The sequence below is a fragment of the Nicotiana sylvestris genome, chromosome 1 (assembly GCF_000393655.2).
Source record: "Nicotiana sylvestris chromosome 1, ASM39365v2, whole genome shotgun sequence".
Taxonomy (NCBI): Eukaryota; Viridiplantae; Streptophyta; class Magnoliopsida; order Solanales; family Solanaceae; genus Nicotiana; species Nicotiana sylvestris.
The window spans coordinates 157331798-157350031 of record NC_091057.1 but is presented as its reverse complement, the minus strand read 5'-3'; the positions used below and the strand labels follow the sequence as shown (position 1 = coordinate 157350031).

The 18234-nt window shown below is 33.9% G+C and overlaps 2 protein-coding genes across 2 annotated transcripts; both read right to left on the bottom strand.

The window, feature by feature from the left end:
* Positions 1 to 173: 173 nt before the first annotated feature.
* On the bottom strand, positions 174 to 7290 carry LOC104246484 (ferric reduction oxidase 2-like). Its single transcript, XM_009802297.2, has 8 exons — positions 7021 to 7290; positions 6731 to 6836; positions 6431 to 6613; positions 5512 to 5746; positions 1908 to 2235; positions 1561 to 1804; positions 738 to 1438; positions 174 to 650 (listed from the first exon to the last, which is right to left on the bottom strand). The coding sequence occupies exons 1-8, from the start codon at positions 7223 to 7225 to the stop codon at positions 511 to 513; spliced, it is 2142 nt and encodes a 713-aa protein (XP_009800599.1). The 5' UTR covers positions 7226 to 7290; the 3' UTR covers positions 174 to 510.
* A 3251-nt stretch (positions 7291 to 10541) lies between these two features.
* On the bottom strand, positions 10542 to 15337 carry LOC104246485 (ferric reduction oxidase 2-like). The gene is made up of 8 exons (XM_070160741.1): positions 15141 to 15337; positions 13990 to 14092; positions 13701 to 13892; positions 13064 to 13298; positions 12635 to 12962; positions 12283 to 12526; positions 11238 to 11947; positions 10542 to 10908 (listed from the first exon to the last, which is right to left on the bottom strand). Exons 1-8 carry the CDS (start codon positions 15334 to 15336, stop codon positions 10769 to 10771), a joined length of 2148 nt encoding a protein of 715 aa, XP_070016842.1. The 5' UTR covers position 15337; the 3' UTR covers positions 10542 to 10768.
* Positions 15338 to 18234: the final 2897 nt, after the last annotated feature.

Genomic DNA, 18234 nt, shown 5'->3' with positions numbered 1-18234 from the left:
TTTATGCAAGTTAAAGGGAGGGTCGGATGTGACATGCTTAAATGGAGCGGTATGGACAGATCATTCATATAATCAACCTCAACTTGCTTGGAATTGATGCATAGTTGTGAGTTAAAACGAGTACACTGGAATATAAGTTAAAATGAGTAGACTGAAAAGTTTCAGACCCTGTCTTAGCAAAAATTATTTAGGAGCTTCGTTTGGTTTATTTATCAACAATAAGTTGGGTCTTTGTTTAGTCTTAGCTTCCCAAACAACTACAGGTTCTATTCAAATCCCATGAACCTTATTTCCTCTTCCAAGACCCTACTTACAAAACATTACATATGATATTCGACAGAAAAGTATTGTAACCTAGGACAAACATACTCACAATACCTATTTGAACACGCATATCGATCCAACCAGAAGTCTGGAGCATATTACAGAGAATAATATCTACAATTCTACATAGATATGCATTCTTTCAGAGTTCCTTTAAGCTAGGTCGGAGCTGAGAAGACATGTAAATCACCAGGTGAAGCTGATGGACTCGAAGTGCAGATTCTCAACCAAACCAGACGAGCAAATGGCTGCTACGTCGTGCCTCAAGGTTTTCGGTCCAGAGGCAAGTACTCCAACACTTGATCCTTTAACTTCTAGCAAAATTCCTGCAAAAGAACTTCATTTAGTTACCCAAACACAGAGTTTGTAAAAAGTACTACTTGATAGTTTTGATTATGCAAGGATATAATTACTCTTGAGATCAGGTCTCTGGCCATAATGTGTCTTGATTGATTTGTTGAGTGATTGTTGAGGAAGACTTTCCAGCTCTTGATCAGCATATGCTAATAATGAGTTTAAAGACTGTGTTGAATCTGCCATGTCCTGAATCTGTTTAGTTTCCCTAGCACTTTTCTTCTTGTTCCAAAGGAAGACTGCACTTGCTGCAATTACTATAGAAACTGCTATAAATAGCATGTTGAACAATGCCCTTGTGTGATATGGGAATACCTTGTTAGTACCATGGTCCATAGGGTAAACATAGTATTGGTAAAGTAGCCCCACAAATAGAAGGTAAAGAGCAAATGAGGAAGATATTATAGCAGCAAGCCAAAGCCAGTTGTTTTGGCCTAAAATAGGGGTTATGGGTGCATCAGAATGGTTAGGTTTGAACCAAATGGTTCGAAGGGGTTCGGGTTTTTCTGGTGCTGGTTCATTCTCCCTGGTAATATAAGCCTCAATTTGTAGGTCAAGATTAGAACATCCTGAAGGAGTACCTGATAAAGGAAGAAGTAGGTCTAACATGGAGAGTTGAGAAGAGTTCTTGAACACACTGACTAATAAAATCTTGGGGGTTTTGCATTTCAGTGTTGAGCTCATATATATCAGCTCTCTGATGATTGAAATGAATGGAGTGATTCCACTTCCTCCACTGATCAGGACCAATGTATCATGCCTGTGATTAAAATGGCTACATCATCACAAAGTATTCATAGGGAACTAATCGACTTGGAATTTATCCGAGTGTACAGAGATGGTAATGTGAAAGTTATGGTAGTTTATAGTAGAAATACTAACCTTAGGAAATGAGTGGAAGCAGGTCCATAGGGTCCTTCAACAGAAACTTCAAGGCGATCAACAGGGGAAGGCAAAGAGAGAACATCGTAAAGTTTCTTGGTCCAAGTACCTTCACATTTGATGACAACACTAATTGTATCTGATTCTAAGTTACTGTTTGATGTTACAGTGAATGGATGCCACTGCAGCTTTGATATGCTTGGTACATTCAGGAACATGACGCTCGTTGGAGAGTACTCCAAACCTACAAATCATAAATAAATAAGTAAAAAGTTTATCTTTTAAAAATTCGTTACATAGTCAGTGTATATAAGTTAGTTCTTTATATTTTTAGCTTGAAATGTTACCTGGTATTTTGGAGAAGTTGAGTTCAAAAGTTTCGCAAGTCAAAACTCTGGCTGAAACTAAACGGACTTTTTGTTTGGATTGCAAAAACCTCAAGTATCGATCGATGAGGAAGAGGAAGAAACCAGGAAGCATAATGCAGGCATAGAACATTCCAGTGTGGAGTAAGAAGAAAGCCATGAATAGAATGTAGAGATAGTGAGTGTAGAAGAAGAGTTCAAACATTCTTCTTCTTATTGCAGGGAAAGTTGTTGTCCACAATGCTAATCCAACCAGTAAACCAATCTCTCCAGGTACATTTGATATGTAATGTGGATCCCATTTCAGCATCTGCTTCAAACCAAGATATGATCAAGATGAATAATATGATGTAAAACACAGTAAATTCAAGGGTGAATTACTTAATACCTTATTCAAATTTTATTAATTTTGATCGTGTATCTGAAGATAGAATCTATAAGTTTTTTCGAAATTAATTTTATATTATTAAAAATTATGTAAAAAATGTTATTAGTTACAATAATTAATAATTCAAAAGGTAGATAAAAACCTATGATCAAAGAATAAATCGTTTGACTCTCGAATTGTGATTTAAACTCATGATACCGTAGTTAGGATGGTAGAATTGTAAATCAATGGAAGTGAAGTATCAAGACACCAATTACTTTTTGTAATATGACATAGTAAAAATATATATTTCCTCCGTTCTAATTCGAATATAGAATTTTTATTTTTTTTGAAATAAAATTTACATATTTAAAAACTATGTAAAAAATACTATAAGTCACAACTAATTAATTATTTAAGGTGTATTTGAAAAAATCTGGTTAAAAAAATCATGTTTGACCCTCCAAATAGTAATAATGTCATATAAGGTGAAATAGAAGAAGTGTATTTTATAAAGAGTTTAAATTATATAGATACTTAGCTCGAGCTAAAAGCCATCCGCACCTATAGATTTATAGTATTATATACAGTTCCCTGATATATATTCCCTAATCACAATTTGTTGATAATTTAGATGATGCTCGCGAAAAGTTTTCCGTCCATCTACCAAGTAAATATGATCACGTCATTTAAGCATCATGCTGGCGTGAGTTGCTCTCTTCTAGACTTATATGCCCAAATGGATTTCAGACAAAACTTTGTTTGGTTGATTAGTGGTGTAGAATATGCAGGGAAAGTTATCAATCATTCTCTTTTTTGATGGTGGTGGGTCCCAAAAGGAAGAATCCATAAATTAGGAAAGACCAAACAGTATGGGTTCGTGAAAATGCCAAACTGCACTAGCCAAACAGTTGAAACAAATGCATAAATAATAGGAAAAATGAGAATGTGTAGTCGCTGTAAAAATAATAGTCAAAAAGTTGTATAAAATTTATATATTTTTTATATATATATATATTATGTATGTTATATACAAAAATTATACGAGCACTTTTCGACTACCAAATATAAATAATTTTGATAATACCCTTAAATAACATTGATGTGGTCCAATTCCCACTCTATTGTGGTATAGCTATCATATCTAGTGGCATAGGGAGTGGGCTCTTGCACTTTTGTTCTGAAATCCCAATCAAACTTCCAAATTTAGTGGAACCTTAATTTAGTCTTACCAAGGTTTCCCACATTTAACTGTTTCACCAAACTTTTATTCGTATTATATTATTTCACTGTGTTAGTTTTAATCATTATGTATTATCTTTCCTTAGAAGTTAATAATTAGAATTTTGTAAACATGTTACTTTGTTGATATAAAGTAAAATAAATTTCTTGACTAAATTTAGAGACTTTTCTTAGTACCGTCGGCAAAAAATATGTGGAAGATTGAACTCACACTTATTACGTGGAAGATTTTCCATTAATACTACTCCATCTGTCTCAATTTATGTGACACTTTTTGCTTGTCGAGATTAAGAAGTTTTGACCGTGAATTTGAATATAAATTTTTTTTTGGAGATAAATGCTATATATGTATGAAAGCTATTTAAAGAGTATTATAGTTCATAATAATTAACAATTCAAAATAATTAAAAGATATATAAATAAATAACGGTAAAAAATGATTCGTTTGATTCTCAAAATCCGAACACCTACAAGTAAGGGAGTACTAAATTATTCTAAGTCTTACACAATTATTGCCAAATATTCATAAGAGGAATTGGATTATTTTTTAACGTATTAGACTATTAACGCATACTTTTTGGAAATTCTTTTTAAAAGTGAAACTATGAAAACTTTGAACTCAGGTAAAATTGCAGTATCTAGAAGGACACCAACCACCTTACAAAAGTTATCATTGTTGTTCGTTACATCAATAATAATAACTTTATTGTATAATTTTATTGGTATATTTTTTTAAGATGAAAAATATGTCTAAAGTAATTAAAATAGACTATTCACTGTAAAGTAATAGGAAAAAAAGAAAAGAAAAGAATTCACTCCCTTTCTTCAATTTGAAGAATTAACTTAAATAATTATTTACCTAATTGCTTAAAATAAAAATAATCGGTTGATATGCATTATACGTACAATTCATTTATAATATGTGTATAATAAATATATAATCTATGTATACTGACTAAAAAATAGTGAAACCGACCAACTATTAATGTAGAGATTCCTTTCAATTTTCTTATATTTGAATGATATTAATGTGCTATATCACCCATACTTTTGATATATGGTGAGGTTTGAAACCTAGTGAACTTAATATTCACATCTTCTTTTGAGTGTGGGCACTATCAACCTAACAACATGTTATTATTGAGTGGCAAACCAAGAAAACTTGGTGTGTAATGATCATCTTTTTACTGTATAAGTTAAGTTTCAAAAATTGCTTTATCTTCTTTTTGACGTTCTCTTGAATCTTGATTAAGTAGTTTCTTGTACATGAAGTTCACGAGCAATATCTCTATTTCAGAATTTCAAACTTTCTTTTTTCTTAATTCAAGCATAATTTATGTGGTTTGGCTATAAATTACACATCATAATCAGGCAGACTTTAAGTTATGGAAATCTTGAAAATCCAACACCAACCACCCCCACCTTCTCAAAAGAATGTCTTATTAAGATAGAAAGTTCAAATATTTAGTGCACTTCATACAAAGATATTAGAGGAATATAATTAACCTAAACGCTTAAACTAAAAAGGGGTATTATCACTTTTAGCCCGTGCCATAAACTATTTTACATTTGGTAGCCAAAAAAGTATATAAAATTTGTATAACTATTTTATATAACATACAAAATGTGTATATATATACAAAAAAAAATATATATTTTCGGCTATTATTTTGAGAGTGGCTATACAGTGTCATTTTTCCAACTAAAAACACCTAGTGAATATGTAATATATGTGTATAACGGCTAGAAAAAATAAATAGCGAATCCAGCCAGTTATAATATATTCCTTAAGTCAGTCACTGAAAATCTTATTTCCTGTAGTGTCGTTGTTTAAAGAGCAATCTTGGGGGGTGTGCAACATTTTATAGAGTATTGCTTCAATGGAAATTTCTTAATTTTTATAGAATACAACAAAATTAGGATATAATTCAAGAATAAAATATGAATAAACATGTTTTAATTAGGAAGGAAAATTACCTCATGTAATCGACCAGAGACAGCCCAAAAGAGAATAAAGAGAAGACCATGAATAGTGAATAGGGTCATAGCCATATGTCCCAACCATATATGATATTTGATGCTACCTTCTGAAGTTAGCCCCAAAAGAGGCAAAATAGACGAGCCTCTGCTCACAGGGTAAAACAAAAATGTTAAACATATATTCCCTGTTAGCCCTATCACCAATGCCAACCTATCAATCCTTGCCTGCCACCTACAATATTTCCACCACCAAAAAAAAAAAATTATATTCCCTCACCTAAATATTGCAAACACATATTAAGCAAAATTAAATGAAAAAACTTCTTTAGATGCTACTCTTTCCTACTCGAAGTATTCATAAACAGAAAATCATTATAATCTCTATACAAGTAAAATATCAAAAAGTAATACTTTTCTTGTCTCAAATATTAGTCCTTAATTGGCAAATTGAAATTATTTTAGAATATCTAATATTTTAGAAAAATAAGAAATATATTTATACTTTCCCTTTTCAGATTCACCCTTGTTGTTCCAATCAATGAAGTGTTAATTAAGTTAGACATTAATACAAAAATACAGGATAGTTTAACAAAATGTTTTTGTTAAGGTATGCAAGAATCTTAAAAGACAGATAATAGTGATTGGAGGTAGTACAATATAATGTACCACAAGCAATGATATTCATATTTAGTCTTAAGAGAACTTTTCCTTTTTCTCTTTATAGTATTATTGGTCTCATCAGAAATAATCTCTTGCTCTGTCGGGTAAGGGTAAGGTCTGCGTACACACTATCCTTTTCAGACCCCACTTTATAAGATTTTACTGGGTCATCATGGTCGTTGTCGTTGTTGAGTGTTATATTTCCCTGGGGAATGAGTGTTTTTAGGAGGTTTAATTAGGGAAAGGAGATACTTACACTTGAACTCCTTTAGTTGCTGCATAAGTGGTAATGGTACTATAGTGAAAATAGACAAATGCCGAGAAATACCAAACGCAGAGAATAATGAACATGGCCAGAAAAAAGAGCTCTATCCATGTCACTATCCCTAATGGTTTGATAATCTTTGGCTTCTTCAACACCTTCAACCAATCCTTGTTGCTGCAATATGAAAGAAAACAGCAATAACAAGTATAAAAAACAATTAATACATGTATGAAATTCCTTCAACCAAACAAGAAAATCTTAAAACATTTTTTTTTAGATTTATATACATACCAGTATGAAGTGACACTATAACTTTTTTGCTTCTCCAAATGGACATAAATGCAGCCCAAAACAGCTATGAATAATATTGGCAGTGTGAAGTTCATCATAATGGGACCTGTAAAATGACACCAAGAATCAAATAAACAATTATTTTAAAATTTTCCCCTCATCTCAATATAACAAAAAGAAAAAAGAAAAGAAAAGAGGAGACGGATTCTCATGCTAATATTTTCTGTATCGTTTTCCTAAGGGGACAAAAAGAATGGGAAAAATGGAGGAAGGAGTTAAATAATAAATACCTTGGATATCAAAGAATGTGGAGTTAGTAGCAGCAAGGAGAGCAGGAACCCATTTCTGATAATATGTGAAAGTTGGCATAATTACCCACATCATCAAATTCCCAAGAAATATTGTAAGTGCTAAAGCTAATATTGCTCCTTGTATCATTCTTATTTTTCCATCAGACATTGATGATGATGATGATGATCTTTTCTTCACCTCCATTATTTCTAGCTTTTTTATGGCCTTTCAATGGAAGAAGTTATAGTGAAGTTGTTAGCAAAGGAGTGTTACATGTTCCCTGCTATATATAAGCAAGTTTGTATGAGATGCTGACTTGACAAGATTATTACACCTCACTTATTTTTAGTAATCTTGGTGTCCGGACCAGCTTTCATATACATTAACTAATCCTAAAGGTACCTGTTAACTTCCACTAGTACAAATATCTAATGATTTTATGCATCAAAATTAGATTTAGAAAAAGGATGAATTAACAAAATAGCCTCCCGCCCCAACTACGTAAACTAAAAATGCCTAGTGGAGGTACTCTTTCCTCATCAGTCGTGGTTACTAAAAATAGTTATCTCAAATTATTTATCATTTTAAAAGTTCAAGACAAAATTGATTATTTTTTTTTTACCCTTAGTAATAATTATCATTGAAGACAACAAACACCTCAATTATGAATAACTTTGTTCAAATACCAATGAAGAAAGATTAAATATTAAGACATGAATAAGAGTAAGGTAGTCAAAATCTCATCCTAATTAACTTTTCTTAATGAATGTATACAAGAAAATCATGACATATAATTTGAGGCGGAAGGAGTATAAAATATGCATATTTATGCATTATATGCGTATAATTATGTATAATTAGTGTATAAATCAGGTATATAGCTAGAAAAAATAAACAATGAATATTGCCGGCTATTTTTGTGTAAAAATCCCTATTTCTCCTTTTTTTTTCACCTAACTTTTCTGAATTCTTTTTTACTTTAGGCCATCAGGACAAAGAAGTGTAATTTTAAGCTCTTTTTCAAGTTTTGGTCGAAACTTTGCCTTTAAACTAATTTCTTTACAAAATAGATGGGATGTATATTTGGCTTTAGTGACAGTTTAGTTTCTTAACTGTGCTACGCCATGTACTAATCGGAGTGTTGGTAACTTCCCTTAAATAGGTCATCAAACTAAAATAGCCATGGCAAATTAACTTATGGCATATATATCATATCATTTTATTTAATTCTATATCTTATAATTCCCAACTAAATATTTTGAGCTATTGCTTTTTTAAAGATTCTTTTGCAATTCCCGAAGATTATTTTGTTGTTTTTTTAATGACAAAATTGAGAAAGTACTGAAACACTTTTAGGCAAAGATTATGGGATGTAAAGCATTTGATTTTACTGTTGTAGAGGTTTTTTTTTTTTTTTTTTTTTTTTATTTAGAAAATCAGGTCCGGACTCTAATTCATAAAATAAATCTTGTGGTTTGGTGCCTTGGATTCTCTCTCTTTTGGTTTTTGTTTTGTGGTTATTTCCTCAGAGTTAGTTTAGTATGAGGGATAAGGTATAATTAATTCCGGGATATAATCTCGGAATTGTAGTATTATTTTTATCCATACGAGAAGGTGGGATAAAAATTTCGAGATAAACTAATCCATAATAAACAAATCCGAAATATTTAATCCTAGGATAACTTATTTTCCAACCAAATAATCTATTAGTGATGTAGTAGCAAGAGGATGAGGGAGTAGGTGGGGAAGTATAATGAAATAAGTAAAAACAAAGAAATAGTATTTAAGAAAAAGGGGACTTTTGGCCTTGACCCCCAACCCCCCCCCCCCCCTCTTTTTTTTTTTTTTTTTATATATATATTAAAGAATACAATACAAAAAGGACAAAAGCAAGTAATTTAAATAGTTAATAAAAATTGTGGTAAAGTAGTAAGTAAGTAAACCAAAGGTATCGGGTTTAAAGTTCGGATATGGAATTACTTTTATTATGGAGTGTTTTATCTCTCAAAGAAAATTTCCGAGTATAAATCAAGATTTAGGAAGAATCCAAAATGAATACCAAACATATAGAAAACTAAAAATAATATTACGTAATAAATAAAGTAGTGGTGGATAGGGTTGTGCTTCTACAATGAACCATATCCAGCTGCCAGAATCCACACGCGCTAAAGTTGCAAAAAAGAAAAGGGAATACAGAAGGGGTACTAATTAACTACTACTAATCAAGGTGGTTTAAGCTAAAGAAGGATTAGTTATATGGATTCTCATAAGCCAATTTTTTCAAGAATTGCCCTAGTTTGGGTGATCTAGTGGGCAGGAGATGAATGTTAATTGAAAATACAAGTGAGGGCATGCACATGGTCTTCTCTTAAAAAAAATTAAATCTACCTCTATCTCGTGGTAAAATATTATTGAGCACACGTAGTAATGCAAATCAAAGCCCCAAACAAACTACAAATCTGCCTTTGATCCAGAACTCAATTAAACTTATGGTCGGTAATTAGTGATTAATTCCTCATCAAGCATTGTATTTTTCATAATTGTAATTGGCCCTTGTTTGGTAAGAATTGAAGCTGGTTGAACCTGCACTCTTTCAGTTGGAAATTGGAAGTGTGTAGAGGCCTGTTGACAAGTCATTTGCAATCAAAAAAGACTGAATTGTGTTGGAATCACTTGTCCTACCACTGAAGATAATATGATGAATTTTCATTAAGTAAAAAAGAATTCAAACAAATGATACCTACAAAACATTACCAAACAGGTCTTGTTATTATAATTGTAAGTAAGTGAAAATATGAAGACTATGGTCAAAAAGGGAATTTACTATTTCTGCGAAGACAAAAAATTAGATTTTACTTCACATACTTATTTTTCTTTCTTTTTGACCCTTCACCTGATTATGATTTCTTGTTACTATCCCATCTACATCAACCTTCCTTTGATCATTTTCAGCCTATATTCATTTGACAACTATCAAAAACTCAAAAACCAACAACATATATATAGATCTCTTTCTTTTTTGTTTAATTTCCAACCTACTACCTTTGTTACTTGCTTCAAAGTTAATATCTATGACATTTCATCATATGATAACATTAGAATTTTGATGGACATCTACACCCTTTGAATTCATGTAATTTCCAATAATGATTTTTATTGTATTTTTTTTTAAAGTGCATAGGGGCCAGGGAGCGGGGGCAGGGGAAATGGAGGAGGGGACTACTACAAGGTGAGGAATTGTATTGGTTCGATAATTCGATTAAAGAAACTCCTAGCCAATTTATTTTTTATCTACATTTGAATGCTTAGATTATTATGATCTTTTTTAAATGATGTGGATTTTACTATTCAGATGAAGGTTCCATAGTATTGGTTATCGATGTCTAGTCAATTAGAACGCTCTTTTTCCTTGTTCTCTTTGCGAAATACAAAAAAAAAAAAAAAAACAATCAGATTGAATATCTCAATCTTTTTGACTTTACCTTTTAACACTGTTATACAGAGTATGAGAGTGAGAACGACTAAAACAGAGAATAAACTGTATTTGTTACATTTCAAAACAAAGCATGTTATGTTATAAGAGCACTTGAAAAAGCTCAATCAACCCGAGCATAACAATGTATACACACACAACAAAAGATACTGTTATTTTATTTTTCCCTTTGTGTTGGGGTGGGAGGGATGAATTTTTTGTCATTCAATGCATAATGCATTATAGTCTCTTGAATTTTTTTTTTTAAAAAAAAATCACCAACTGAAGCTGATGGACTCGAAATGAAGGTTGGAAGCTAAACCAGAGGAACAAATGTTTGCAACTTCATGTCTCATCTTCTTCGGGCCACACGCTAGAACTCCAACACTTGATTCTTTCCTCTCAAACAATATCCCTGCAACATATTTACAACTTATTAAAGAAAAGTTCTTCAAATTGGAGCAGGAAAGAATCTCCAATAGATCTTTAAACTACTAGTAAAGTCAGGTAATTTGAATAAGAGATTCTATAGCTATAATGATCTTGGGATTTAAGTTACAGACAATAAAAGCGAAAGATAATTTACACCATCAATTCAATTTAATTGGTTATAGCAGGTTATTTATCTATTTTTCATGTTACTAGTATACCAAGCTTGATATATGACGGGTTAATGTTGTTGTAGGTTAACTTAAGCTGGTGATATTAAAAATCCATATACTGTCAATACTGCAGGTAACTTACTTTTGAGGTCTGGCCTTTCACCATAATGGAGATTAGTTGATTGGAGAAGTGACTGTTGAGGCAAACTCTCCATCTCTCTATCTGCATTATAGAACCAAGAATTAGGTGAAGCCATTGGAGTTGCACCTTCCATGTTCTGAATTTGGTTGGCTTCCACTCCAGTGTGTTTCTTGTTCCAAAGAAATGCTGCACTACTTGTGATGACTATGGAAATGCAAATGAGAAGCATATTCAGCACATCCTTTACTGGATAAGAGTAGATCTCGTTCGTATTTTTATCGATTGGGTAAATGTAGTATTTATCCAAAGCCCCTAAGGAAATCAAGAAAATGATGAAGGAAGATGATATGATAGCACCAAGCCAAAGCCAATTGTTCTGGCCAAGAATTGGAGTGATAGGGTGATCAGATGGGTTGGGTTTGAACCATATGCTCCTCAAGTTCTTCTTGTCTTCTGTTATAATTAATTGTTTTTCTCTTGTTACATAAGCCTCAATTTGTAGGCCTAACTTAGAAGTTTCAGATGGGGCACCAGAACTGGGAAGGAGAAGGTCTAACATGGTAAGGTCTTGTGAGTTCTTGAACACACATATGAGTAGGATTTCTGGTGTCTTGCATTTCTGTGACTCACTTGTGTGAATTAGCTCCCTTATTATGGAGATGAAAGGGGTGATTCCACTCCCACCGCTCACCATAACCAATAAATCATGCCTGCAACAACGAAATAAAAAGAACTTTAGTTTATTATTATAACATACACTATGAAATAGATCTAGGACGGGGTTCTGAACCCACTGACTCTAAGTTCAGCATTAGCTTCTGCTATACAATCTTATATTTTCAATCATGTTTAGTTTGTGAACAGATCATGTCATGTGACAATATCACCAATTTCATTACCAGACTGACCATGAACCCTTAAATTTCTGGTCATCCCCACATCTGCTGATGGCATGTATGAGGACATAGTAGTCAATTAATTACACAGTACAACTTACTGGACTCTAATGACAACTGAAACTCTGTATTATAGTTTTCAAACATACCTTAGGAAATGTGTGGAAGGAGGTCCATAAGGTCCTTCAACAGAGACATTAAGACGATCGACAGAATTAGGGGAAGAAATAATCTGGTAAAGCTTCTTGGACCAGCTTCCTTCACCCTTAATGACAACACTGAGCTTATCTGCCTCCAAACTACTGCTTGAAGTGATTGTAAAAGGATGCCATTGCATATTTGAAATGCTAGGTACATTCACAAACATGATGCTAGTTGGTGTATATCTTAAACCTGCCAAATAAAGGAAAAGAGAAGTGCTCAAACATGTTATTTAGATAACTTACTTAACATTCTACCTCGATCAATGTCAATATAAATGATGATAGTTCCTTCAGTTACCTTTACTCTTGGAGAAGTTTAGCTCAACAGTTTCACATGGTAGAACTCGAGCTGAGACCAAACGAACATTTGATCGCGACTGTAAGAATCTCAAGTATCGATCAACCATGAAGAGGTAGAAACCGGGAAGCATAATTCCAGCATAAGAGACACCAACATGGAAGACAAAGAAGACGACGAAGAGAATGTAGAGGTGGTGAGTGTAGAAGAAGAGCTCAAACATCTTTCTCCTCATACGAGGGAATGTTGCTATCCACAAAACCAATCCAGAAAGCAATGACAACTCTCCAGCCAAATTTGAGATATCATTTTTTGCCCATTTAAGCATCTGTTTCATTTCAATCAAGAGTAATTACTACTAATTAGAAATTCATCAATTGGACATAGTTATATTTATTACTTGTCATGATAAATCCTACTATAAATTACCTCAGACAATTGATGAGTGACAGCCCAATAGATAATGTAACAAATACCATGAGCAGAAAAAAGGGTCATTACAATATGACCAAGCCATATATGGTATTTAACACTTGCTTCTGAAGTCAGACCAAAGAGTTGCAATACTGAGGAACCTCTTGTAACTGGAACAAACAGAAATGTAAGCACTACATTTCCAACAAGTCCTAACATAAGTCCTGCTTCTTCTAGCTTGACTTCCCATCTGTCATAATTACCAATTTAAAATTATAAAATAATAGGATAAAATGTCAGATACATTATGATAACAACCTATAAGTACTATATAATATAGAGGCAGATGTCCCGAAGGGACGGCCCAGTTGGGTTTGGAGGGCGCTGTCCACACGGGCGACGAGAGTTCGAACCACCTCAATGCCCCTCTGGGTCTGAGCCTGTCGCACGAGGCTTGCGTAGTGCGATTTACATCCCTGTGTAATTTGCAGGCTATTACATAGTGGGGGATTTACCCCGTGCGCGTACTAAGCACAGAGTGCTCACATGAAGGGCAGAGGCTGTGGTAGAAGCTTTAACGGTTTTCCTGAGGTTCCAAAAAAAAAATAAAAAAATATATATATATATAGAGAGAGTGGGGCAGATTACTTACACTTTCTGTCCACTTTGGGCAACAGACTGTGGTGTGATAAAAGGAAAGGCAGCGTGCAAGTAAGAGGCATAAGACCAGACTAAGAGTGCGATAAACATTACCAAAAAGCAAAGTTCAATCCTTGTAACAATCCCTAGCCCCTTCATTATTATCGGTCTCCTCCATATTGCCAACTTTTCTTTTCCTTCAACTCTGTTAATCAGAAAATACAAAAAATAAAATTGTTACGTAACTATTTTTTGCATATTTATATCATCGTAATGGAAAAAAAAGGTTTTTTTTTTTTTACCTGTTGATGTTTTTATCACTGGATTTCTTACTTAAGTGGAGGTATATACATCCCAAGACGGCAATAAATAAGAAAGGGAACGTGTCCAACAACAATGACATTCCTGTAAGGAAAAAAACGCATTTAATCTAACAAGTTCTTTGAGTAGATGAAATTAAAAGTTCAAGAGAAAGTTTTATAATTTCTATCTTCATCCAAAGAATTAAGAAATTTAATTTATGTGCACTGACGGTTTATCGTACACCATCTCTGATATGATAACAAAAATATTATAATTACAGGTTAAAATACACGAGGAAAAAATAAGAATATAGAAAGTAAGGGTGTACGAAGAAAATCGATAAACCGATAATTCGGGTCAAACCAGACAAAATAACCTAATTGTGGTTTGGTTTGATTTGATTTAATTTGGCATTAGGAAAGAAAACCCGACCATAATTGGTTTTGTTTGATTTTAAGCTTTAACTAAAAAAAATCAAACTAAAACCAAACCAGCACGACATTATATATATATAATTTTTAAAAATATTTTATACATATAAATATATATTGTAATGTAATTTATAAATATTTCTTAAAAAATCATAGTTTTATCTTTTTTACGTATTATTTTAAGGTTGGACTTAATGTAATAACTCAAATAACGTTCAAATCAATATTAATGCTAACAAAAGAAGTTTAATTCAACACAAAAATAGCAATGTGTTGGATATCTATATTTTAGTTTTGCATTAGTTTGTAATAAAAATACAAAACTTAGTTCATTTTTTTCTTTAGCATTTAGTCATGTATTTGGCCGTGCTTATTTTAGTATGACTTAGTATTTTTAGATTATGTTCGTTTTATTAAGGCTTATTAATTAGCAATATTTATTTTTGCGATTTCATTATTATTGAATACTTGAGTAAAATGCTATATTATTTTCTTGAAAAATATATTATATAGTCGTATCCTATTAGGAGTAAAGAAATATTTGAAGTACAATTTATATACTTTGTGCTATGAAAACTTTACTAATAAAATCGAAAAACCCGAAAAAATCAAGAAATCCGAGATTGAAAAATAACCCGAGTTGATTGGTTTAGTAATTAAAAAATCCAAACCAAACCGACCTATGTACCCAAATAAAAAGAACAAACAAGTAGGATTACCTTGAGCTCCAAAGTAAGTGGAAGTGGCAGCCCGAGCTTTAATCTTGGGTGTCCATGTAAGATAATACATATTGGTTGGTGATACGATCAAAATCAGAAAATATCCAAGTATAATGGTTACCACTAGAGCCATTATAACTGCTTGAATAAAGCCATTTTTGTTACTTGATGAAGGAGAGGATGATCTTTGAGCCATTTTTCTTTGTTTCTTAGTGATAATGAGTTAAAAAGAACTTTTGGATGGAAAGTATGGTAAAGGAATGAAGTCTTATATAGGGAGTATTAGGAGAGAATTGAAATACTAATATTTTCTAAATTGTCAAGCTAGGGTACACAAATATGAGCTCGTCATCTTAAAAAGTATACTCTTGAAGTATAGCAAGATTCATGTGTCCCTACTCTACGCTATTACGGCTGGGAAAATTCCTTTCTTATTATTCTAAATCTGATAATTAATATAATAACGTGTAAAATTCCATGTTGATTTGAAATAGAGTGTGTGTATATATATATATAGTATAGAAGTCAACAGGAAGATGGGTGGGATTGGTGGGGGAGGGGAATGTCACGTGGATAGCCCCATTTTACACCATTGCAAGTTTCATGCAATTTTGCTTCATGTCACTTGGAATCTTAAAACCATTTTATAGTATCTTGCAAAATTCTCTAACAAAGACATTTAATAATTGTAATTACTGTATCTGAGTATTTTGTCTAAAATAGTAAAATGTATTTTCTCTAAGTAGAAGAGTTGCAGTAAGCTTGTTACTTGCTCTCTATAGACAGTACTCACAAATTAGTTTGATTAAGCAAGAAATTGTTGGGATCGTTAATTAACACTAAAACTAAACGGGAAGAAAAGAAAAAAATGCATTTAGATGAAAATCAAAGCGTGGGGATCTTGTGGTTTCTAGAGGACTGCGATGCACTGTTAATGTGGTGGATGTGTGTTTACACGTGCCCATTAATCTATTTTTAAATTCAACTTGGGATATAATTCCCATAATTAATCAGTTTTTTACTTTCATTTTGTCATGCAAACTCCTTATAATATTAGATCCAATTTTCTTTATCTTGAGTATAGATTAAGAGTGCGTTTGGTACGAAGGAAAACATCTTCCGAAAAATATCTTTTAATTTTTCCATGTTTGGTTGACTTAAATGTTTTGGAAGACATTTTCCTTATGAACTCATTTTCTTCCAATTGGAAGAAATTTTTTTCCTTATCAAGAGAAGGAAAAGTATTTTCGAAAACTCCTTCTCAACCTTCCCCACCCTCACCAATCCGCCCCACCCCTCAAGTTGCATATTGCCAAAGGTTTCCAAGCAGCGTGCAGAAAGTAAAGACGAATTAAACTAAAAGATACCTACAAAATATTGTTTGTTTATCATAATAAGAGTAACTAATAATGTGACGAAGACAACGAGAAAGTAACTAATCAGGTTCGGAAGTAGGTAGCTGAAGTTGTGTTGGGTGTGTGTGAACAAAGTTCCACATGTAAAGTAGAAAGGAAAAAGATTATTTATAAGGAGTTAGATACTCTTAATGGTGTGAGGTCTTTTGGGAAAATCATGCGGGCTTGACTCAAAGTGGATAATATCTCACAGTGTTAAGAGTATCTTTAGGCTGTTTCACAATACTAGAAAACTGCCCAATTTTGTCCATCAAAACCGACCGACATTGGTTGAAATTTGAGGAAAAACGACCAATTCCAACCGCTTTTAATTAGTCGGGAAAATGATGGTCTAAGGTGTTGTGACCGAAATCGGTCGGTTAATTCAACGAGCTGACTGACAACAAAGATAAATATACCGACTAAATTCGGTCGGCATCAATTAAATTTTTTTTATTTTATTTTTCGAATAGCAACCGACATCGGTCGAAATTTTAAATACATTTATAATTCTTTGTAAATTATAATAAACCGACCGAAATCGATTGGTATACTAAAAAATAAATAAATTTAAGGTGGACTTTGTGCCGCAGTTCGATCTTTTGTGCTCTACCGCTGAAAGCGGAGCTCTTCAGGATGTCAGCGACTCCGAATTGTCACGCGGTGTGGCCCCTCTGGGCCTGATGGTGAGTTTCTCTTTGTTTCCTTTGTTTGGCGACCTTCGTTCGTCCATTTTTTTTATATTACTAACTCCTTTCCTCCCTCCTTTCTTTTAAACCTACATGCTGGAGGTTCAGAATGCTCGTAGGGCCGAGACGGGGGCTGTGATTTTTCTGAAGATGGTCGAGAAGTATCGACAGTACCGTAACAGGTGCCGTGAGATGTACGAGCAGCTCAGAGCGGGTGCCAGTACCAAGTCTACCAGAGAGGAGTTGGAGAAAAGAGATGAGGACCTGATGCGGTCTATCCGCAGATGCAGTGAGCTTGAGGAGATGCTTCATGCCAAGAACAAGGAGCTCGAGGTGGGCAAGGGAGTTACCGCGGATTGCGCGTACCTTCAGGCGAAGATGTTGTCGTTGCAAGCCGAACTTGAGCAGAATGCCACTAGAGTTGAAGCTTTGAGCGCAGAATGGATGGGGAAATTGGCCGAGCTGGAGAAGAAAGTGACCGGGATGGAAAGCGTCGAAAATGCTTGGATGTCGGCTTTGGCGAGAGTGGCGCGTGCTAGAGGACACTATCCGCGTCCTCAGATCTGAGCAGGAATCTGAGAGGGCAACGACCATGTTGAGGGAGGCGCGACTCGAGGAGCGTACTGGTGAGATTGACCGGGAGGCTTCGAACCTAGGAGACCGGGTCGTGGCACTCGAGGCCGAGAAGGCAAAACTATTGACCTAGGTCGGATCTGCCTATGCCGCGGTCCCCCGCCGCTTGTACGAGTTATGGGTCCATGACGAGGCCCAGCGAGATATATACAAGGGTTTGTGGGAGGCGGAAAGTGTTTCAGAGACCGCCTTCGAAGATATTCGGACGAAGGCACGCGAGGCTCGTACTGCCTGTGGTTACGACCCTACGACGCCGGAGGCTAGTGAGGGCGTTGATGTCGAGGATGGGCTCCTTTCTGATGATGGTGATGTTGTGGAGAACGGCGGCTGGGATGACGCCGAGTGAAACTTTGATGTAGCCTTTGTACTTAGTTTTTT

Excerpts from the sequence above, each read along its gene's own strand:
- LOC104246484 (XM_009802297.2), bottom strand. The coding sequence starts at position 7,225 with ATGGAGGTGAAGAAAAGATCATCATCATCATCATCAATGTCTGATGGA. Across the intron at positions 6,614-6,730 it reads TATAGTGTCACTTCATACTG|CAACAAGGATTGGTTGAAGG; the intron begins GTATGTATATAA and ends TTCATATTGCAG. Across the intron at positions 1,439-1,560 it reads GCTTCCACTCATTTCCTAAG|GCATGATACATTGGTCCTGA; the intron begins GTTAGTATTTCT and ends TTTTAATCACAG.
- LOC104246485 (XM_070160741.1), bottom strand. The coding sequence starts at position 15,336 with ATGGCTCAAAGATCATCCTCTCCTTCATCAAGTAACAAAAATGGCTTT. Across the intron at positions 13,299-13,700 it reads GCCCAAAGTGGACAGAAAGT|ATGGGAAGTCAAGCTAGAAG; the intron begins GTAAGTAATCTG and ends TAATTATGACAG. Across the intron at positions 11,948-12,282 it reads CCTTCCACACATTTCCTAAG|GCATGATTTATTGGTTATGG; the intron begins GTATGTTTGAAA and ends TCGTTGTTGCAG.